Genomic DNA, 25,175 nt, shown 5'->3' on the forward strand with positions numbered 1-25,175 from the left:
ATACTACACTGCAGTAAAAAAGAAGATATTCTTACCTAATTTGCAACAGCATGGATGGAACTGGAGAGCATTATGCTAAGCGAAATAAGCCAGTCAGAGAAAGATAAATATCACATGATCTCACTCATTTGTGGAATATAATGAACAACATAAACTGATGAACAAAAACAGATCCAGAGACAGAGAAGCATCGATCTGACCGTCAAACCTCAGAGGGAAGGTAGGGGAGGGTGGGATAAGGGGGTGAAATCAATCAAAGGACTTGTATGCATGCATATAAGCCTAACCAATGGACACAGACAACAGGGGGGTGAGGGCAAGAGTGGGGGGGTGGGGGAGTAATGGGGGCATAAGGACACATATGTAATACCTTAGTCAATAAAGAAAAAAAAGAGTCAATGGCTATATCGTATTTGCACAAAATAAAATACGAAAGTAGTAGTGTACCTAACATAAGATGCATCCCTTCTCACCTCCAGACCGTCTTACATATAACTGCTTAGAACACTTTCTCTCCTGTTAATTCCTACTCATCCTACGTGACTCAGATTAAATGTCAATTCCACTTGTGACCCTTCCAGATTAAATATGATGCCCGGCTATGTGCTTCTAATAGCGCCTCACATTTCCCTTATTAAAAAACGTTTCATTTTTTATTGTAATTGCTTCCTTAATGGTCTGTTGTTTTCTTATTATCCTGTACCATCCATGTGGACAGGACTCTTGTCTGTGTGCCCTGCTATTACAGTGGTACTCAAAATATATTTCTTATCTAAAATACTATGTGGTCACTGTTCATAAAGAGAAGCATAACTTAATTCTGGGTTATAGTTTTTGAACTTTCTGAAACTGTTAGCACATATAAGCAGATTTTTCTTCTCATTTAAGAACAGCTCATGGTAAGTTCCATCCCTCTGAAAGCTACAACAAAACTTAAAGAGAATTATTTAACATTGCTTCCAGATTTTCAACTATTATTAAATTCTCTTTCATTTTAAATTACTTTATTAGTTTTAAAAACCTTATAGTCAAAATATTCTTTTAAGCATTTCACCCAAAAGCTAAACACTGGTATTGAAACTGTATTCACCTTTGAGGTATCATATCTTCTGAGTGTTTCCAAGAGTTCTGGAACTCGTATTCTTGTCTCTTCTTCACAGAAGAAAATCCATGATGAATTTCTGCTATATGTTGCAGAAAAGCTGACAAAAGGAAATACGCTCTAGTAATCACTTCTATAAAGCAAGTTTATAATAAGATTTAAAACTGATAGGCAGGAAATGATGAAGGACATAAATAAAATGGCAAGAAATCTAAAGTTTTACTTATACTTTTTTTCAACATATAGTTTCAGCATATAGGAAAGCCAAATAATAATGGTTTATACAACAGCTAGAGATCCTAAAGTGAAATCTCTCCATAACAACACCAGTTCAGAAGACAGATAATTGTCAAACATAAATATCAAATATAGAGACTTTTTATCTTTTAAAAAGGAAACACTTACAAATAAAAGTCATTCATGGTTAAGAAGAAATCGGGTTAATGTAATAGTCATAAAAAACTGAGTTCAAATTTACTTCACTTACTGGCTCTGAGAAAAAACACACACACCCTCTTATAAGAAAACTAGGGAGCTTACGAGTTTCCAGGTAGAAATGTCAGGAATTGACACATTTCCAGTTAAACGTACTGCGGTAACAGTGGAAGGATGGTCCATGCACCTTCCTGCTTAGACAGCTCATGAAGCAGAAGGACTCTGGGGAGCTCCTAGAGAAATATAGTGCATAACATTCCCTATCAGTCATACAGTTCATACAAGTTCATTATTTAAGAAGAAAATGGTTGTAATATAAATCTTTGGAGTTAAATATCAAATAAGCTTCATTTCTTTACATAATGTAGCATTTATTTTAACTTCCATATACACATATGAAATGCAAAAACAGTAATCAAAGGTTAAATCAGACTAACAACACAGCATGTTAGAGAGAAAAAGTAAACCTAAAGGCTGAATTAACAGTTGCCCAAGATAATCAGGGCTTTCCTATTGTTGAGTCTAAATTATTCAGTAATTTTCACTGCCTTTAAAAAAAATACTATAAGTTTTATACACTCACACACATATATTCATGAGGGATTATTTAAAAATAAATATCATGTATGAAGAAAACTAATAAAGATAATATTTGAATAAAATTTTCAAATAATTATGGGAGCATGCTAATATGAGCAAACTAGAAAAGAAATAGTAAATACTAAATAAAGTTTTATAAGAAAAATAAGTAGCAAATGAGCTATTATATAGCAATTGAAATTATAATAGTGAAGACTTTATAACAATGGAAGCAACTTTATGTTGAATGGAAAAACACATGATTCCAGCAACATAAAACAAATTCACATATGAAGAGAGACTAGAAAGGAACCAGAAAAATGAAAATATTCACGTCAAGATGACAGAAGGCGTTACATGCATGCTTTAAAAACCCTTTAATGTAGTTAAAACATAGTTTAGTTTTAAAAATGTCTTTATGAAAAAGGAGTGAACCTCAACATTTTTCTCCCCAATGAGTACTATCCTTCTTAGCTATAGTAAATACAGGATGGGACAAAAATAGGTTTACAGTTGTGAGTATGCGAAACACAGAGTTTATTCTTGTACTATTAATAACTAGAGGCCGAGTGCATGGATTTGTGCACTCTCACAATCTGGGATCCTTCAGGGGATGTTGGACTGCCAGTTTCGGCCCAATCCCTGCAGGCCAGGCTGAGGGCCCCACCAGTGCACAAATCCATGCACTGGGCTTCTAGTGTGCATATAAGGTCTTTGGTTAATCTCTTCATACCCTCCCCCTTTTCCCCTTCCCTCTGAGGTTCATCAGTCTATTCCATGTTTCCATGCCTGTGCACTGAGCATCTGCCCCCTGGTGGTCAGTGCACACCATAGCTACTGGTCAAAAGGTCAAGCCATCGCTTAGGCTTTCATATATATATATATATGAAATATATATATGTATATATATAATATAATATATAATAATATATTATATATAATATATATAATATATCATATATATAATAATATATATATTATTGTATTATTTTCCATACGAACAACTGTAAACCTACTTTTGCCCCACCCTGTATGTAAGTGATGTCATTAGATATTAAACCTAGACAGGTAATCTCAGCAGAAAGGCTGTGAGGGCACTTTCCTGACAGAGATGCAAAGCCAGGCTTATGACTAATTTCAGTCACAAGAAAAGTGCAGCAGGCACAGGTTTAGTCAGCACAGAGGGGAAGTTAAATTCTAGACTAAAATAAACTCTCTGGTTTACTGGTGAACTGTAATCATTACTTCTTTGTTCACTAATCATATGCCAGGATTTTGTATTTACTTCAGTTGGTGAACACAAAAATGGCAATCAAGCTTTCTGTACCCCTATATTTCCAAATAGAAACCCTTCAAAAACTTGTATGCTGTCATTAACTGTCTCCACAGGGTTTTTAAAGCAAAGTTCTCAAATATATAAAGTTCTACCCTGACACTCAGAAGCCTGGTCTTGATTTAACTCTTCACTAAGCCAAGGCCACTTTATAAATAATTTTTTATCTATTAACAATACTCAAAAAGCCCCAAAAGCTTTTATTCTTGTTTTATATAGTACATGTATATGTATATGTATGTATATATGCATGTATGTATATATGTATGTATATATTCAGTGTGTGAATACAAAAAACCCAAACAGATATACATATTACTCATGTGTATTAGCACTTCTAAGATAAAATAGTTTAAAAGATCCCAATAAATTTCCCATCAAATGGTCTTGTCCCCAGATCTTACCACTTGGAATTGTAATCATTTCTGTTCTTTCTGTTTGTCTAATACCAAAACGGGGTTTAGACCTCCTAAGGTGCCATATCACCACCAGCCTAAGGCACTTTAAATGAAAAGCATATTTTCTAATATGTAATTGCATGAATGACTAAAAATCAGTTTTCAAATAAAAAATCAAGGGGAAAGTAAAGGCTATAGAAGAAACACTTGTGCATGCAGCCCTGTCTGCTGTCTCTCTGAGCTGTGTCCATTCACCAAACCATGCTATTTCAAACCTAAAAGATAAGACAAAATCCTATCACTAAGAAAACTATGCCACAGCAGAGGCAAGCATAAAGGGGCTAAAAATACAAATGCTCAATGAGGGGAAATGACAGAAAAGGGAAAGAAAATGAAAAACTTTATCACAATGATTTAAACTTTTTATGTCACCGCGACCTACCTCATTGAACCAAAGTCTACCTCTACTTCCATCCTCAACATCTACCAGTGTCCTAACAGGCACTTTACACTCAGAAAGCCCACTGGACTTTCAGTCAGTACTTCCTTTGAGCATATTTCTTGTCAAGGCCTATATTCACATTTAAAGCCTCTAATAATTATTAAAAACAAACAAGTTCAAAATCTACATCTAACTCATCACCTGCTTATTACACATATTCATCATCTTCATTAGGGAACCGGGTTCAACTCCAGAGCTGAGCACTGTAAAAAGGCTCTGAGAATGGAGAAAACCCATTATTCTTGATATGGAGGGAAAACAATGAAAAACTGATAGCTAGAAATATGAATAGAATGAAATAAAAAACCAACATTGGAATGTGGATGAAAACAGATTAATGTTAAAAATATCACAAATTGCTTTCATTAGGCAGATTTGGTTTTGAAGCACTTCAGTTTTCCTGTGTCTGCCTTGAAAGAATTCCACTCATTTAACCCCTTTTCCACGGTCCACAAACTGATTCCCAATATTTGTAACTTGTCCATCCCTTAATTAAAAATATAAGCCTAGCAGTACACGAATTTATGGTCTAATTCAGTCTGACTATTCAGTCCAAGGACTAAATTAGAAGTAAAAGCCCAGGCATTTGTTCAGAATTAGGCAAAAGTTTTAAAAGGCTGACCCTGTTTAAAGAGTGATTCCAGTTCAACTGTATTTCCAAAATCCAATTGTTATATAGTTCTTCAGCATTGAACTGAGCTTTTAGACCAACAAATAAATTATGATGAAAGTTAACATCTGTTTACTGTTATAATTTCTTCCATAAGAAATAGGTATATCTTATGAGGATAATAACAGAGATATATAATATTGCTGTTTGAAGTATATAGTATCAGACAGATTTACTAGCCTTTAAAAACCCAGTATTATTTATGGACCAGTAGTTTATATATGATGCTATAATGTATCTTCCAGGAATCAGAGCCTATTTTAAATAAAAGATTTTTCCAGATCCCTATCTTAATCATTTACTGTCCTTTCTTATTAACAAGAGAAAAATATCACCTCATTATTTATAAAATTTATTTTTGTTAACTGTCTACTTTGAGATGCCTTACTAAGTACATTTTTATAGCTCATATAAATCTGTCTTAACTAATCATTCATTCACTCATGAGAGGCAGTAAAACTTAGCATCTAATGATCTGATTTCTGGACCAAAAGTGCTTATATGAGAATCCTCGCACCATGTCTCTGGGCTGTGCAGCCTTGAGCAAGTTCCTCGACCTGTCTGTGCCTCTGTTATCTCATTTCTAATATTGGGATAACTATAGTCCTGGGAATCAAGTGAGTTACTGCATGCCTTCACGTGGTACATGATATGTATGTGATAGTTTTTATTATTATTCATTCGACAATATCTGCGTAGCTACTATGTGCCAGGCACAGTTCTAGGAACACAGTAAACAGATGTAAAAGGACAGGGCCGAGTCCCTGCCCCCTTGGATCTCACATTCTAGTGAAGGAGACAGGCAATAAGCAAATAAATGTAGAAGGTAATATCAGGGATACATGGTATTAAACAATAAAGCCAGGTAAAGGGATGGAGTGAACAAGATACTGCTGACTAACCAGCGTGGAATTCTTCGCACACATCAGCTGCACCCATCTGCCGTGACTGAGCCCCATCTGTGTGTCAGGAGGCAGCAGAGCAGACGAAGAGGTTTTGGAGCCAGTCAGACTGAGATATCGGCCTGGTTGCTCTATTTATTAGTGATATTCCATGTGCAAGTCACTCCATCCCTCTGAGCCTCAGTTTCCTCTCAGAAAAATGGGAAAATAACTGTAACCACTTCACAGACTTAAAGGAGCGGACACTCGAAAATGGCACAGCACAGTTTATTGACAGGAGCACTGAATAAAATAATAGAGACGTGCACTCAACGAGAGTCACCTAGGATGACTACTGTCCTTCCAGGTCTGTCTCCATTCCAGGCCCTGACCCCATATACTCCAAGTCTCACTAGTCCCTTCAATCCCACCTTTCCAAACATGAACTCATCATGTTAGCTCAGAGCCATTGGCCTTCCTTTCATTCACCCATTCACTAACATCCAGTGGAACTCACAATTGACCTCCCCCCATTAGAGTCCTCACAGTTGCCCCAGGAGGGGGTTAGCAAGCTCTTACTAGTCCTTCCAGGCTCAGATGCCCTAACAAAGTCTTTCCCGACACTGCAGGCAGTGTTGGCCTGTCCTTGCCTGTGCCCTCATCTTGCTATGCTTCATGCAGCAGCATAAGGAGCAGGTGGGGCTCACACATCCACAGTAACTCACTGGGAGCAAGCCACCTGATGGGCACCACCCACCAGGGGCACCGTCTACATGGAACACTAGATACTGGACACCGAGGTCACACCACAGGAGTGGGTTCTAAAATGACTGGCTTCCATGGGTCCCTGGCTCCAGACTCAGAATCCTGCCTGGCAATGTCCAAGTAGCTACACTCAACCACAGGTGCCCTCCCTGAGCTCAGGGAACCCAGTGTCTACCTCTGACATTCTTAGTGGGCCACGGCCCAGCTCCCACCAGAATCCCATGAGTAGATTTCTCCAGTACTGACAGGAGTTCAAATGTTGGGCAGCCAAAAAGAGACAAATGTTCATGTCACGGCCTTTCACATGGTATGAAGAATTAATTACTGCTGAGCAACAGCCCCGCACCTTGGAAGCAGATGTAGTCTCACTGGGGCATCTTGCCCAGGCCCTTGCATAAAGTAAATGCCCAATAAAGTTTTATTACATAAATGAATGAATAAATTCTTATTCAACAGCAATGTAATCAAGTCTGCAGTTTAACACATTAACACCTATCATTTACTACAAAAAAAATGAACTTTTAATCATTAAGCATCCAATTGCTCTCACTTAAAAAGAAATTTAGTGATAGTGACATAACAATGCCAACCTTTTAATGAAGTACCTCCCACTGTCTCCTTGCCAATTAAAAAATCTCTAAAAACAGAAAACACAAGGCCATCTTTCTCAAGCTTCTTCACACTATAACCTATGAAAAGCTTTGCTCTGGCTCTCCTGACTTATTTTATGGAAATGAGATTTTTTTTTAAACGAACAAGCCAAGGCCTGACTAACTTTTCCCATGAAAATAGTGATCTCCAAAACTTTCTGTGAACAAGCAATCATAATCACTTATTTGTGTGATTAAGAGTCTGCCAGGTTTTCAATAAAGTTCATATCACAAAAAGCCAATAAAATTAGAAGTGTCTGTTCCCTTCAAAAGCTATTGACTTGCGGGGGATGGGGGGTAGAATGGGAAGATTTCTAGCAGCTCACCTGGCTCCATTTGGCCTGAAGCAAAAATGTAATCCAATATCAACCATAAAATGTAATTTACAACTGCACCAACCCCCCAAAATAAAACCTCATAAGCATATCCTACTTCTAAATTTGCTTTCCTGTATTTGCTGCCTTAAAAATAGAACCACAGTTTATCTTGCTGTGCTGACATAGCTTCATGCAGCAGCACACAGAGCGGTTTATCTGTGTTTCTGCCTCTTCTCCGGTCCTGCCTTCATTCCAAACTCCATCCTACTCTCTCCCAGCACTCACTCCTTCGGTCACTTACTTCCCTGTTCCCCATGCAAAATGATTTCCTAACCTAGCATGATCCTTGCCCTGCACTAAGGTTCAAAGTCACACTTTATAGTCTTCAAAATGGTGTGTGGATCCTTATTTTATTAGAACCTACTAAAAAGCCCCCACACAATGATGCTTTATCTTCTCTCCTTTACTGTTTCCAATTTCATAGCATTTTGAAACTCCTTTGGAGGACAACGGTTTCCGTAATGTTAGACAATGTTAATGCACTTTTGAAGCTACAGTGGAAATTATCTTTTTCTAGGATCTCACTGGTTACTGGTCCCCAGATCCAAAGGGAAGAAAGACCCTCCTCTGACAACCTGCCCATCATAACATCAACACAGGACACTCCACGGGAGCCCTCCTCAGCCTCGAAGCTCTTTGCTTCCATTTCATGTCACAAACAAAATACACAATTTTTCACACAAATAGCCACTTAAGAAGGAATTCTTTTTAAGTTAAAAAAAAAAAAAAGACAGAAGTCAAATCGTAATTGGCACACAGATGCTATGCACACAGAAGAAAATGCAGTAAAATGTCTGATTAATTCGGAGGTCATCTCCAAACACTCCTGTGGGCTTCCATGAGCCCCCTCCACTTAGCTTTTTGATAATACACCTCTTTAAATAGTCAATATTTATAATGTCATAGGACCCTTCCATCTATCATATAAGGGGTTGGAAATCTCAAGAAAAAAATAGAACTTCTTCAAAATCTGTATCCTTATATCTGTGCATTTGCCTTTAAGAACCACATTTGTCCACCAGATACCCATGTCTCACCAACTTTGATTGCCATCTGCTCCCGATCTAAAAAGATCGCCATTCTATTGCTCCCAGGTGCTTTACTCACCCCACATTGTGCCTCCACAAATGCCAGTTCCAAAAGTAAACTCCAGGAAATTCATGTCTGCATCTTCCAGTCCGGTTCCAGGTTCTAAGTCAACATCCCATAGCTAATGTCCAATCTTCCTACCTGAGTTGACAAAGCCTCCTTCTTTATTCTCAGGCTTCACATGCACAATTAGCACATTACTAACTCGTGCTTTTTACACTCTACTTCATTTTTTTTTCTAATGTGTTTTTTTTCAATCCTCACCCGAGGATATGTATTTGCTTTTTTAATTGATTTTAAGAAAAAGAGGAAGTGAGAAATAGGAAGAAACATCAATGTGAGACAGAAACATCGACCAGTTGCCTCCCGTACATGGGCCAACAGGGATTGAACCCACATCCTAAACTCTGCTTCTTAAACAGCTTCCAGTAAGCATTCCCTTTCTCTAGGGCCCCATGTGTTGTCCAGAGATGTCATTTCATATTCAAAGGCACCTACTGTAACTATGGATGTCTAATTCATATTTTTTGAGTAATACTTTAATATACTACAGGTACTTATTTTGGACTTCTAATTCCTATTTAATTATGTAGTCATTTCTATTATGGAATAGTTACCATCTAAATTATCAGTAATTCAAAGAACTAGAATGTCTTTTCTAATTCCCTTCCAACCCTCTGCTCCATAGCATTCTAGAATAATACTCCACACGTAGAATAGCACTTGCTAAAGTCTGCTGGCTTACTGATTAGAAGAAATATATAATTATAAACATCAAAGCCATTATAAGTTTTAAAACTGGAGATGGGGGAGGAACCAAGATGGCGGCACAGGTAAACACCTGTACTTGCTTCCTCCCACAACCACATCAAAATTACAAATAAAATACAGAACAACTATTATTCAGAACCATGGGAAAGCTGGCTGAGTGGAAGTACTACAATTACAGAAGTAAAAAAGAAAGTGCATTGAGACTGGTGGGAGGTATGGAGGTGGGGAACGGGCTGGTCCAGCACCCGGATGTGCCGCGTTTTTAATCAGGCGGGAGATCGCCTCTGCAGAGGCCACCTGGAGGAGCAAGGCCTCATCTGGGAACTTCTAAACCTGATACAAAGAGGAGGAATCTGCAGATCTCTCTGTAGCTCCTGCTGGGTGGCCCCAGGCAATGGCTGACTTTGCACCTCCTAGGACAGTGATGGCAAACCTTTTGAGCTCGGCGTGTCAGCATTTTGAAAAACCCTAACTTAACTCTGGTGCCGTGTCACATATAGAAATTTTTTGATATTTGCAACCATAGTAAAACAAAGACTTATATTTTTGATATTTATTTTATATATTTAAATGCCATTTAACAAAGAAAAATCAGCCAAAAAAATGAGTTCACGTGTCACCTCTGACACGCGTGTCATAGGTTCACCATCACTGTCCTAGGAGATCTAAGAGCCAGTATACTCAGTGGTCAGTGTGAGACCATACCAGATTACAACTCTTCACATCCATAAGTGACATACTCAAGGGACAGACTCAATGAACACCAAAGCCCCACTGAAGCAAGTCCTGCTCCATAAGGGTGTCTCTTGCACAGCAGCTCTCCCACTATAGTCTCAGCTGATCCCCACAGCCAATTGGCCTAGAAGCCAATTCCTCCCAGTGATACCAACAGCAATCAAGGCTCAACTACAACAAGACTGTGCACACAGCCCACAAAGGGATACACCAAGAGTGTCCACCTCAGGTGACTGGGGAGGCTGAGCCACTGGGCCCAACAGGACACCCACAACATAAGGCCACTCTATCAATTCAAGGAGACTTAGCAGCTACCCAATACATAGAAAGAAACACAGGGAAACAGCCAAAAGGCAGAAACAAAGAAACATGTCACAAATGAAATAAATGGAAGAAAGCAAACTACTGGATACAGAGTTCAAAACAACAGTTAAAAGGTTACTCAAGAATCTTCTAAAAACCTCCAAGGAACTTAGTGAGACCTTCAAGGATCTTAGTGAGAATGCCAAAAAAAAAAAAAAAAAAATGGAAAAGGACCAGTCAAAAATTAAGCATACACTGACTGAAATAAAGAATAATATACAGGGATTCAACAGTAGACTAGAGGATCCCAAGAATCAAGTCAATGATTCAAAATACAAGGAAGCAAAAATACCCAACCAGAATAGCAAAAAGAAAAAAGAATCCAAAAATATGAAGACAGTGTAAGCAGCCTCTGGGACAGCTTCAAGCGTACCAACATCTGAACTATGGGGGTGCCAGAAAAAGAGAGAGAGCAAGATATTGAAAACCTATTTGAAGAAATAGTGACAGAAAACTTCCCCTACCTGGTGAAAGAAATAGACTTACAAGTCCAGGAAGTGCAGAGAACCCCAAACAAGAGGAATCCAAAGAGGACCACACCAAGACATATCATAATTAACACATTGTATGCGGGAAATGTATTTATACGTTTTACGTTGACTGGTAGTAGAGCGCAGGACACGTATTAATACGTTTTTTATAAACTAGCGGTAGAATGAGGGTAACGTATAAATACGTTTATTTTTATACTTTTTTATTGCTCTAAAGGGATGCTAACATGCAGATATACGAATTCCAAAGGACAAAATTTGGGTCTCTAACACATACAATGGTGAATTATGTATGTACTTCCAGGTATAACGGTAATCAATCTATTCAACTGCAAAAATGGCCCACGCCACCTGTTAACACGCGATAAAAACTACCCGCAAACAATGTGTTAAAATGCCAAGGGCAAAAGACAAAGAAGAAATCTTAAAATCAGCAAGAAAATAACAGTTAGTTACCTACAAGGGAGTACCCATATTACTGTCAGCTGATTTCTCAATAGAAACTATGCAGGCCAGAAGGGAGTGGATAAAAATATTCAAAGTGATGAATAGCAAGAACTACAACCAAGAATACTCTACCCAACAAAGCTATCATTTAGAATTGAAGGTCAGATAAAGAGCTTCACAGACAAGAAAAAGCTAAAGGAGTTCATCACCACCAAACCAGTATTATATGAAATGCTGAAGGGTATTCTCTAAGAAGAGGAAGAAGAAGAAAAAGGTAAAGATAAAACATTATGAACAAAGTGATAACAAATACATATCTATCAACAAGTGAATCTAAAAATCAAATGAATAAAAAATCTGATGAACAAAATAAATTGGGGAACGGAATAGAATCAGGGGCATGGAAATGGAACAGAATGATGATTCTCAGAGGGAGGGGTTGTGGGGGGTGCGGGAAGAGATTAGACAATGATCTTATAGGCATGTATGCAGTACATATGGACACAGACAATAGGGTGGCAAGGGCCTGGGGTGAGGTGGGAACCAGGTGGAGAGGAGCTATGGGGGGAAAAAAAGAGGAACATATGTAATAATCTCAACAATAAAGATTAAAAAAAAAAAGTACAGTCCTGAAAAGTGAAAAAAAACCAAAAACCTGGAGATGGGAGTGACAACTTACAATTACCCCAATCCTATATAATAAAGAGGTAATATACAAATTGACCATCACACCCTCACACAAGACAGCTGCCCCCATGTGGTCAAAGATGGCCGTCCCCATGTAGTCACAAGATGGCCGGCAAGGGAGGGCAGTTAGGGGTGACCAGACCAGCAGAGGAGGGCAGTTGGGGGCAACCAGGCCAGCAGGGGAGGGCAGTTGGGGGTGATTGGGACTGCAGGGGAGCAGTTAGGTGTGGATCAGGCTGGCAGGCAGAAGCGGTTAGGGGCAATCAGGCAGGCAGTCAGGCGAGTGGTTGGGAGCCAGCAGTCCGGATTGTGAGAGGGATGGCCGACTGATGTGAATCGGAAATCCCCCGAGGGGTCCCAGATTGGAGAGGGTGCAGGTTGGGCTGAGGGACACCCCCCCCCCCGGTGCACAAATTTCGTGCACTGGGCCTCTAGTTATTTCAGAAAATAAAGGAAATAGTTACACCACTCTTGTAATGGCTCTAAGTGCAGTATTAAATTTCACATTGAAAGTGGGATATTTAAAAAAAGTTGTATATTTACGCATTATAAGGATAAAAAATGTTTCTGGATTTTTTTTGTTGTTTTTAATCCTCACCTGGGGATATTTTTTCCACTGATTTTTAGAGAACGTGGAAGGGGAGGGGGCAGAGAAGAGAGAGACAGAGAGAGAGAGACAGCCATGAGAGAGAGAGACATCAATTGGTTGCCTACCACATACACCCCGGTGTCGAGGATGGAACCAGCAACTGAGGTACATGCGCTTGACTGGGAATTGAACCCAAGACCCTTTGGTGCTCAGGGCAAAGTTTTAACTACTTAGCAATACTGGCCAGAGCAATGTTTGTGTTTTTAATAAGACCACATTTTAGCACCTTGAGGCAACATAGGCACAGGTAATTAATTACTTGCCAAATCAGAAAGAACAGCTAGAAGCAGATGCATAATCACAGAAACCATTTCATTCTTGCTCCTTAATTGTTTGGGCAAATATTGGAGTCAAGTGCAACCTGACAAAAAGTAAGGAATAAATAAACAGCAATTCTAGACATCTGATCAGATGGGAGGAATAAATATTCAGGGCTATAAGATAAATATTCAAATGATAAAACTTACTGTGAGTTCCTCCCTCACTAAACCACTTTTGTGACTGCTCATGGTGGGTTAAGCGATGGAGAAACCCAAAGTTGCCACATGAAGACTTTGTGGTCAGGTCCCAGGGGACAGCCTATTCCATTAGAGGTCCATTACACACCTGCCAACCCTTGGGACTGTCCCTTAAAGGAGCCAGAACACTCCCCGCCACAGTGCTGGGGACATCCTGACATCTTCCACCTCAGAATCTGTTTCTACGGCTCCTGAATGAGCTGTCCATTCTTTCTAGAGAATATGTAAATTTCTTAAAACAAGTTCTAATTAAGTTTTAACTAGGGACCACAGGTGCCTCTTAGAAGGACTTTGCCTCCCTCGTTTTGTGCATCTCAGCATTCAGTTCTCTGTAGTTAGTTCATCTTTTCTAGTTTCATGTACTAGTAGTTCTAGATCAGGGTATTTCATTGTTACCCCAAGTATTGTCTTCAGATCCTATGTTAGTCATCAACAATCTTTGAATCTCTAAAATACTATTCATGGTGGGGAACCAAGATGGCGGCATAGGTTAATGCCGGAGATTGCTGCCTTGAACAACCAAATCAAAATACACCTAAAAGACGGAACGGACATCATCCAGAACCACAGGAAGGCTGGCTGAGTGGAAATTCTACAACAAGGAGGAAAGAGAATATCATACCCAGACTCAGAGGAGGCGCAGTGCAGAAGTGAAATACTCAGGTACGGAGTGCGCGCGGAGCGGGCTGTCAGCGGAGGGCACGGTTGGTGCTTTCAATCGGGAGGGAGTCTCAGATTCTGAGCTCCAGATCCGGGCGAGTCTCTAGGGACCCAGACTCAAACGGGAGAAGCGGGACTGTCTGGCTTCAGTCGGAACTCGAAGGCAGCTTTCTCTCCGAGGTTTGCAGTGGTTGCTGGGACTCTGTGAGGCAGAGCCCCTAGGGACGGAACTGAGATCCGCCATAACTGCTCTCTCCGGCCCACCCTGTTGAACCCGAGCCCGAGCGACCCACCCGCCCCGCCCAAGCCCTGCACAGAGCCATTTGCCAGATAGCCTCAGGCAAAGGCTAGATTAGCACCTCCCTAGAGGACAGAAGTTTTCCCACTGCAGACACAGCTGATTCTCACAGCCAGCTGGCCTGGAGGTCAAATTCCCCTAGTATTAACTACAACAATCAAGGCTTAACTACAGGAGGACTGCACACAAAAACCACTAGGGGTGCACCAAGAAAGCATAAAAAATGCGGAGACAAAGAAACAGGACAAAACTGTCAATGGAGGATATTCAGTTCAGAACCACACTTTTAAGGTCTCTCAAGAACTGTCTAGAAGCCGCCGATAAATGTAGTGAGATCCTCAACAAATCTAATGAGACCCTCGATGTTATGATAAAGAACCAACTAGAAATTAAACATACACGGACTGAAATAACGAATATTATACAGACTCCCAACAGCAGACCAGAGGAGCGCAAGAATCAAGCCAAAGATTTGAAATGCGAAGAAGCTAAAAACACCCAACCGGAAAAGCAAAATGAAAAAAGAATCCAAAAATACGAAGATAGTGTAAGGAGCCTCTGGGACAGCTTCAAGCGTACCAACATCAGAATTATAGGGGTGCCAGAAGATGAGAGAGAGCAAGATATTGAAAACCTATTTGAAGAAATAATGACAGAAAACTTCCCCTACCTAGTGAAAGAAATAGACTTACAAGTCCAGGAAGCACGGAGAACCCCAAACAAAAGGAATCCAAAGAGGACCACACCAAGACACATCATAATTAAAATGCCAAGAGCAAAAGACAAAGAGAGACTCTTAAGAGCAGCAAGAGAAAGAAACTCAGTTACCTACAAGGGAATACCCATATGACTGTCAGCTGATTTCTCAACGGAAACTTTGCAGGCCAGAAGGGAATGGCAAGAAATATTCAAAGTGATGAATACCAAGAACCTACAACCAAGATTACTTTATCCAGCAAAGCTATCATTCAGAACTGAAGGTCAGATAAAGAGCTTCACAGATAAGGAAAAGCTAAAGGAGTTCATCACCACCAAACCAGGATTATATGAAATGCTGAAAGGTATCCTTTAAGAAGAGGAAGAAGAAGAAAAAGGTAAAGATACAAATTATGAACAACAAACATGCATCTATCAACAAGTGAATCTAAGAATCAAGTGAATAAATAATCTGGTGATCATAATAGAATCAGGGACATAGAAAGGGAATGGACTGCCTATTCTTGGGGGGGAAAGGGGTGTGGGAGATGCGGGAAGAGACTGGACAAAAATCGTGCACCTATGGATGAGGACAGTGGGTGGGGAGTGAGGGTGGATGGTGGGGCGGGAACTGGGAGGAGGGGAGTTATGGGGGGAACAAAGAGGAACAAATGTAATAATCTGAACAATAAAGATTTAATTAAAATAAATAAAAATAAAATACTATTCATGGGATAAATTCAACTTTTAATCACATATATAGCATAAAAATTCTATAAAGAGAAAAAAAGGAAACAGTATTAAGTTTAGTTGCCCACTCCAAAATCTTTCTGGCCATTTGAACAACCAAAAGACTTGTTAACCCAAACATAAAATGATCTAAATCTTAACAGGACACTCTGGATCTTGTGAGTGAATTAAATCCAAGGGTTAAAGTTTTGTCATAACTAAAACAGGTCCTCAAATAACATCATTCATTCAATGTTATTTTGTTATAACACTGATGAGGAAAAAAAATTGATTCCCATCAGGGCTACTATCTGTGTAGAGTTGATATTTTCTCCCCATTTTTCGTGGGTTTTCTCCTTGCTTTCCAGTTTCCTCCCACATCCCAAAGATGTGCCTGCTTGGTTAGCTGACGTGTCTACATTGTCCCAGTTTGAGGGAGTGTGAGCATGGGTATGAATGAAGGGTCACAATGGAAGGGCGTCTTGTCCAGGGTGGGTCCCACCTTGTGTACTAAGCTGCTGAGACCCAGAACTAGAATAAGTGGGATGGAAAATCACTACCTCATTTTTTATTCATCTTTCTTAAATGGGTATATAGCTCACCTTGATTTCAGTATTAGAAGAGTTTGAAGTATTAGAAGAGTTATTTAGAAGTCTGGTGATGTTTTTGTGACCAAAAATATGCCATAGAAATGTAAATGTAACACTTGTTTCTATCAATTAGCCTAGGGTGAAACTGGTTTCATTAAACGTCGCTTCTCTTAAAATCACAGTTCCCAAGAACCTATCAACGTTAGGTTCTTGACTATACTTGGGCATTAGAAGAATTTCAGAATAAGAAAACTGTGCTATCTTATCATTAAAGAGAGGCTCCCTTACTGCTTTAGCTCATATTCCATTTATTATCACAAAAACTAAATGCTGGGGACAGGGGATTTACTAATGAGATTGCTTAAAATGTATTTAAATGTAAAACCAATATTGCCACCTAGTGGTCAACTGGGTCACCTACAAAACAGGCTGTCGTAAATATCAAGGACAATAACGTTACGTATATGCACACAAACTAATAAATAAGCACAGAATAAAGTGCAAGAAAAGTTTAACTATTTCTGATGAACAAAACTGTTCTCTATATTTTAGAAGCTGAGAAAAACGCATCAATGACAATACAGTTGCTGATGTTGTGTTTGGCATCCTAAGTGCCCTGGGGGATACAGGGAGGAGCACAGAGGGATCTCCCTTCCTTCTGACACTGAGGGCAGGACAGTGCCCTAGAGGACCAAGGACACACAGGGCGCCCATGCTGGGGCCTCAAATGAGCACCAAGTTTACCAGTAGAACATGGAAGAAAGTTCATCAAAATAACAGTGATAATAACATGCAGCCACAGGCTACAACCTTGAGGATGGACGGGTCTGGAGGCCACTATGCTGAGTGAAAGAAGCCAATCATGAGAAGTGTATGATTCTATTTATAAGAGGTTCCTAGAGAAGTCAGGTCCATAGAGGCAGAAAGGATGGTAGGTGCTGGGGCTGAAGAAGGGGGACAGAGTTTCAGTTGGGAAGGTTAAAAAGTTCTGGAAATGGGTTGCACAATGTAAAGGTACTTTACATTATAATATTGTATATTTAAAAATGATTAAGATGGCAAATGTTATGTTGTATGTTTTTTTTAATCATAATTAAAAATAACAACAGTAACAGTGGCACCAGCAACAAGAAAACAGTGGGTGGGACACCTGCTGATGTGAGGGCATAGGCAGTAGTCCACACAGACAGCCCAGTCACATGGACAGTTTGAGACCCTCCCACCAGGCCTCCCTGGGGACAGAACTGTGTGCAAGGCTCAGGTTCTCTGACGTAACGTGAGGCACCTTCTTTCTGTATCCAGAGAGGGCTGCTCAAGCCCTGACCAGCCCCAGGATGGTTCCCCAGAGTCCCCCAGGGTCCCACTGCTTCCTTGGTTCCAGCTTTCAGTCACTACCTATGAATGCTGCTAACTCCCAAACCAGCCATCTTGGGCCAAAACCTTCTTCCTGAGCTTCAAACAAATATGTAGCTCCTAGCCACTGATAACCTCTACCTCAGATTTCATCTACAAAATCTTAGTCATCTGCACCCCATAACCTGCAAATCGGTCAGCCTCAGCCTCAGATGGTGGCCCCACCCCACCCCACCTCAGTCCTAGTTCGATGCCTGTCCTGACCTCTCCTTCAGCCTCACATGGGCCCAATCTCCTCCAATTCTGGCCCCACGTTCACCCCTGCCACCCCTCATGTCAGTCCAGTGCTCCTTAAACTGCCTGTGACGAAGAAGGGTCTGTGCTCCCACTTTGGGCAGCATTGCCCTGGATGAGTCCAAGGGCCTTAGAATTAGGCTCCCACTCCACTCTTGGCTCTCTTAAAGCTGCCCTCCTCACAGCCACCAGTGAGAGTTTTAAAATGAAAATCTGAGCAGGTCAACACCTTAGGCCCGTGGTCAGCAAACCGAAGCTCGCGAGCCACATGCAGCTCTTTGTCCCCTTCAGTGTGGCTCTTCCACAAAATACCACATGCAGGAGCGCATGTACAGTGTGATTGAAACTTCATGGCCTATGCGCAGAAGACGGTATTTTATAGAAGAGCCAGTATTTTGTGGAAGAGCCACACTGAAGGGGCCAAAGAGCCGCATGTGGCTTGCGAGCCACGGTTTGCCGAGCCGCAGTTTGCCGACCACAGCCCTAGGCACTATCCCTAACAGTAATTCTCAACAGGGAATACTGTTAGTACAGGGACTAGGGGTTGCTCCTATACCTAGTGCCAGGAGGACATCAAAGAAATCTCTCAGAGTGCCAGTAAAGCCCCAAGAAAGGCCTGGGTCCACAAGGACACACAGCACGTCCATGGTCAGGCTCCGAGCTCCCCGCCAGGCCAGCTGCCTATATGCCCACCTCCTCCTTTACACCCACCCAAGGCAAGGTCCTCACACACCATGCTCCTGCTTCTCACCTGGCTGCCTTTACCTGGCTGTCCACCTAGAAAGCCCTCCCCACTCCCACCCTCTCCCAACCTACCTACCACTGATTTTTTTATTTAATACTAGAGGCCCGGTATATGAAATTCGTGCGGGGGGGGGGGGGGGGTCCCTCAGCCCAGGCTGCACCCTCTCCAACCTGGGACCCCTCAGGGGATGTCCAACTGCCACAGGGATCGGGCCTAAACTAGCAGTCGGGCATCCCTCTCACAATCCGGGTCCGCTGGCTCCTAACCACTCACCTGCCTGCCTGCCTGAGTGCCCCTAACCGCTTCTGCCTGCCAGCCTGATTGCCGCCTAACCACTCCCCTGCCAGCCTGATTGACGCCTAACTGCTCCCCTGCTGGCCTGATGACCCACAACTGCCCTCCCCTGCTGGCCTGATTGCCCACACAGCGTGGAGCCACGGAACCCCCAGGCCTCACCGCACAGAGCAGCCACCGGGCCCTGCCTCCGCTGTGCGTGCGGCCATCTTGTGGTGGTCATCTTTGTGGCAGCCATCTTGTGACAATGTTGCACACAAGGGCACAAGGACCACCTAGGCTTTTATTAGTATAGATGGGCTCTCAGATCCTCTTAACAAATTTAGGCATACAACATAAGACTGTTGGCTGAAAGGACAATTTTGTAATTCGGATCTCTGGAGCTTATCCATCTGATTTAACTAAAACTTTATGCCTACTGATAACTCCTCATTCCCCCTCCCAGCCACAGCCCCTGGTAAAACCCTTCTGTCTTTGATTCTATGGATTTGACTATTTTAGATACCACATATAAGCAGAACCATGTCTTTCTGTGTCTGCACTGCCACTCTGCTTTAAAATTGCCCATTTAGGAACCCGTCTCTTCTGCTGGACTGTGGGTTCTTCCAAGGATCTTGGCTTGCTGATCCTTGAACACCCAGTACTTTGCCCACAGTAGCTCTATCAAGACTGAATAAGTGAATGAGAGGCTCACAGATAAATTCCTCCATAGACTAGGCAAGTCCCTGACATGTAAATGAAATGCAGATTGAGTCAATTTGTCTGAGTCTTCACTCCTGCCTTCTTCTGTTTGGTGAGTAGAATCCCTTAAGTTTGTCTGATCAAGGCCACCCAACTAGACATGACCTTTCCCAGCCAAGGTATATGCAGGTGATTACGTTCTGGACAACGGTTTGTCAGGTCACATCCTCAGAAGAAAGCCGCTTGCCCTCCACACACTGGCACGCAGATGCAATGGTGGGGAGTCAGCTTTCATCATGCAGATGAGGACACCTTAGCCCATGATAAAGTAATGAGATGGAGGACCCTGGAGAAGAGCTGCCACCGCTGGCCCACCCATAGCTGCACTGTTTGGGAGGGGACTTAAATCTCCAACTTCCTTAAGTCATTGTTCTGGTGTATGTGTGAATGAATTTTCTGGTTCTTCTCCATATTATCTCTCCAAGATTCAGTTAATTGTGAGATCATATTTTCCTAGCACCTCATCCCTGATCACTGAGCTTGGGGTAATTGCTGTAGTTCAATGGAGCTACATTCTTTAATACTTGCTGGGATCCAACAGAGGGACTATCAGGGCTATTGGCCACCTTCATCCCCATAGTAGCCTCCTTTGTCCACTCCGTTAGGGCTCCATGGAGCAAGAGGAAGATGCCCAATCAGTCAAGAGGGCAGCATGTCTGCCTTTCTGATGAAATCATAATAGGTTTATAGAAGAAAATCTCTAAAAGCTGTGTTTCCAGACAAAGAAGAATTTCAAACTCATCAAGCTGCTCCTAGCTCCAATCACCAAAAAAAAAAAAAAGCGGGCAATTGTTTCTTCCCCCTTAGAAGGTGTGATGCTCAAAGCAGAGGAGCCAAGGACCTGTCCTTGCAAGGATGTGGAGAGGCTGGATAAATTTTATATGTAAACCATTTCAAGATAAAACACAATAAAGCTTAATCTCAGCCTTCAATCTCACTAACGTGGCTAATTTTTCCACTGCTATGTCCAACCCTTTATTTCCCAGCCCCCACCAACAGAAGGATATCAATCCATCAAGCATACATCTCCTGTCAGAGTTCTTGTGCAGACAAGAACTTCTCCTTTTTTTTTTTTTTTATCCTCACCCTAAGATATTTTTTCCATTGATTTCTAGAGAGAGTGGAAGGGAGGGAAGAGAGGGAGAGAGAAAGAGAGAGAAACATCCATGTGAGAGAGACACATCAATTGGTTGCCTCCCACAAGTGCCCCTACTGAGGCTGGGGAACCTGCAACTAAGGTACACATGAGTCGAACCCGAGGTCTGTGGGCCTGAGGACTGGGGGCCAACGCTCAAACCACTGAGCCAAACCGGCCAGGGTTAAACACTTCTGTAGTATTTCTGTAGCATGGAATAGCAGGCATGGAGGAATTTTTTTCTGCTTGGTCAAAGAGGAAAACACCTATATGGCAGTACAAGAAAACAGATTTTCCTTTGCCCCAAACCTCCAGCATTAAATTCAATTCATGTCTATTTTAAACTTTATCAAAATGTACCTGTATATGTCAACCTTTCTCTCCATGATCCTTCTCAGAAAATACATTATAATCAAATCAAAAGTTCAATTAATAATGTCTAATTAAAAACAGATTAAGATACTCACAGAGGAAACATCACATTGAGGTTAATGTAAATGTTATTTCAATATGATAATTTCCTTAGAACTTGCTACCAAAATTTTGAACATTAATTATCTCTACTATTGTAAGCTCTGCTTTAAAAAAGTTATTTCTTCTTTGTATCATACTTTATTACAAAACCACAATAGTCATATACAATTATATAATTCTCCTAAATTAAAAAATATATATAATAATTTAGACTATGATGCTTTGAGCATTAGCAATTAACTAGCACATTTTAAACCATAAATAGTCAATTTAAATAAGCAAAACAAGTCAGAAGAGTTATTCTCATCTAAATAAAATTGATTCTCTACAGACCAAGAGCTTTGGAAAACATAAACATATCAACAAATAAATAATTAGCAGACATCCTAAGCTATTTTGGCATACCTGGGTAAGATCTGCAGCTTGCTGTAAGATGCTTTTTCTTAACTCTTCTGCTCTTTTTACATGAAAAGAATTACTTTGACTCTGGATGACAAACACAATTCCTTTCAAATCTAGAACCAAAAAAGAAAAAAGTTTTCAGGTATTTATTTTTTGACAACTGAAATGATCTTGAAAACAAGTTTAAACTCTCTGTCCCCACCCCCGACCCCCGCCCCCCGCCCCCCGCTACAAGATAAGCCTGCAGGAAATAAACTCTTAAAAGGAAAACTCAATTTATATATAATTCTAGTGATAAAATATCTTTTGAAATTAATCTCCAATATTTCTTTCCCAGAAGTTAGCAAGTAAATAAGCTCATTGTATTAGACGAAGTCTATGGTAAGCAACTATGGATTTCTCCTGCCTCTGTCAAAAAGAATGACTGTAAACACAGGAAAGTGTGAAAACGTCTAGAACACTACCTCCCTAGAAGCTGAAAAATCTTGTTTGCAAGTAGCCTTTTAATAACTCACACATAATCCTACACTGTGCTGTTACCTGTTATGGATTGAATTACATCCCCAAACTTCTTAGATTGAAGTCCTAACCCCCAGGATCTGAGAATGTGACCTTATTTGGAACTTGGTCTTTACAGAGATCAAGTTAAAGTGTGGCCTCGATCCAATATATTTGGTGTTCTTATAGAACAGTGGTTCTCAACCTTCTGGCCCTTTAAATACAGTTCCTCATGTTGTGACCCAACCATAAAATTATTTTCGTTGCTACTTCATAACTGTAATGTTGCTACTGTTATGAATCATAATGTAAATATCTGATATGCAGGATGGTCTTAGGCGACCCCTGTGAAAGGGTCGTTCGGCCGCCAAAGGGGTCGCGACCCACAGGTTGAGAACCGCTGTTATAGAACGAGGAACTGTGCACACAGACACAGAGAGGAAAGCTGATGTGAAGACATAAGAAGACAGCCATCTACAAGCCAAGGAGAGAGGCCTTGAAAGACACCAACCTTGCTGACACCTTGATTTTGCACTTCCAGCCTCCAGAACCATGAGACAAAATTCTGTTGTTTGAACCATATAATTGGTGGCACTTCATTTGTACAGCCCTAGCAAACTAACACACTACCTCAAGACTGTCTGGCTGGCCCTACAAGGTGACATTCAAAGGTGACTGCATATGTCCCATGAGTTTACAAATAAATAACTCAGTCACCCCAGCCCTAACTCACAAGCCAGAACTGCGTGTTCTCTCCAGGAAAACAGCCACAGTTCCACAGAAGCAAGCTTTAGCAAAAAACTGTTGCATGTAGCAAAAAAAGCTCACCTATGACAACACGGGCAGAATTTGCCAACCCCCTAAAGATTCACTGGAAGGTGGCTGGCTTTTCTACAAAGGCCAGCAGGGCAGAACCCCTGGAATGACATGCCCACCCGACCAGAAGGACTATCAAAGGCCATCCTGAGCAGACATGGTGGTTCAGGCCCCACTGTGGAGAAGCACATTGGCCTCCCCCTGTTCTGAGCTTGTAATAAAGAAGCAAATAGAAACTGTCGCTGTGTCAGCACCCTGCCACCAGACAGTGGTGTTGGCAGAAGGCAGACGTCACATAAATTGTAGCCTCCAGCCAGGTTTACAGCAAATGAATGTGGAGACCATCCTCCCCTATAATTCCATTCATTTATTCACTCACTCAAATATTAATACAAAAAACAGCTCCACAGTAAGCCATTTGGTCCTAAAAATAATCCAAACTGCTCTTTGTTTAAAACTCAATACAAAATTTAAAAGGAAATGCTGAACCATCTACTGAATATGACCTCATTGCTCTCTGGTAGGAGTGTACTAGTATATAAATATGAAGAGTCTACATATTGATCTTTTCTTTAAGTCAGCTCTTGGCTCTCTAAATTGGACACTGAAGGGCTTACATGCTGTTTTCTATTTCAATTAAAATGTAATTTTCCATCCACTACATCTAAAACATTAACACGAAGCAACATATTAAAAGAGGAGTTATAAGGATTTACGTTTATAAAGAATTAAGAAAAAACTTCAGAGAAACTTTGCAAAATTTAATAAAGTTGAGGATAGACATTCCCAATGACCCAGAATTCTACTGCTATTTACCACATTGAGAAACTCTCCCTCGTGTGTAAAGTGGTCTATAGCGGGCATGCGCCCAGCAGGATGTGTAAAAGGAAAACAATGGAAGAAACTCACGTATGCACTAACAAGATACACAAATTGGAAAAAGATTCAATAATAAAAATTAACTAGTTCTATGGGCATCAACCCAGATGAATACTGTAGATGAACTGTACAGATAGACTACTGAAAAAAGCACAAAGGAATAATTGTATAAATCAATGGTTTATAAAAACATAAACACATAAAGTGGATATGTGCTATATAGTATGCATCTATAAGTACATATAGCTGATGTGAGTTTAAGGTTACTTGAGAATGATAAACAACATACCTGGATAATGGTTCAAAGGTTTCAGTTGTGTTAGTAATATTTTATTTCTTAAGCTAGGTGATAGATCCATGGGTGTTCATTATGTTATTCTTTGTAGCTTTTTGTATGTACAAAATAATTCACAATGAAATTTTTAAGAAAGCAGATCCATGTGTCAAAGGCTAATGCTACAATCACCACAGTAACCAACTCCCACCATTTCTGCCAGACCAGTAGAGCTCCCACTGGTTTTTAGCATGTCCAATGCAGAAAAAAGGCTTTGTAAGAAGAAAAATAAAAAATTTTCCCTCACATATTCGGGTCATGTGCTGTGAGCTGTATGTTTTGTTTTGGTTTGTTTTTTATTTTTAATATATTTGTATTGATTTCAGAGAGGAAGGGAAGAGAGATAGAAACATCTATACTAATAAAAGGGTAATATGCTAATTAGACTGGACATCTTCCAGACATCCTTCCAGACGTCCTTCCAGACAAAGCCACGATAGCAGGGGCCAAGGCAGAGGCGGTTAGGGGCGATCAGGCCAGCAGGGGAGGGCAGTTAGGGGCAACCAGGCCAGCAGGGGAGGGAAGTTAGGGGAGACCAGGCTGGCAGGGGAGGGCAGTTAGGGGCAACCAGGCCGGCACGGAGGGGAGGGAGGGCGGGGGAGGGGGTAACCAGGCAGGCAGGGTGGTTAGGGGCAATCAGGCAGGCAGGCAGGTGAGCGGTTAGGAGCCAGCATCCCGGATTGTGAGTCGGACATCCCACGAGGGGTCCCGGATCGGAGAGGGTGCAGGCTGGGCTGGGGGACACCTCTCCCATGCATGAATTTCATGCACCAGGCCTCTGGTCAATGACAAGAG

At 41.1% G+C, this 25,175-nt stretch overlaps 1 protein-coding gene across 1 annotated transcript in view; it reads right to left on the minus strand.

Moving 5' to 3' along the window:
* The window catches only part of B3GLCT (beta 3-glucosyltransferase), a 138,919-nt gene that overhangs the window by 79,467 nt on the left and 34,277 nt on the right, over nucleotides 1-25,175 (minus strand). The window contains exons 4-6 of the mRNA XM_036301567.1: nucleotides 21,857-21,966; nucleotides 1,694-1,770; nucleotides 1,091-1,202 (exon numbers count right to left, since the gene is read on the minus strand). Of these exons, the coding sequence (XP_036157460.1) occupies nucleotides 1,091-1,202; nucleotides 1,694-1,770; nucleotides 21,857-21,966 (299 nt within the window). The remainder of the gene's footprint in view (nucleotides 1-1,090; nucleotides 1,203-1,693; nucleotides 1,771-21,856; nucleotides 21,967-25,175) is intronic.

Source organism: Myotis myotis, unplaced genomic scaffold (genome assembly GCF_014108235.1).
Source record: "Myotis myotis isolate mMyoMyo1 unplaced genomic scaffold, mMyoMyo1.p scaffold_m19_p_3, whole genome shotgun sequence".
NCBI classification, from domain to species: domain Eukaryota; kingdom Metazoa; phylum Chordata; class Mammalia; order Chiroptera; family Vespertilionidae; genus Myotis; species Myotis myotis.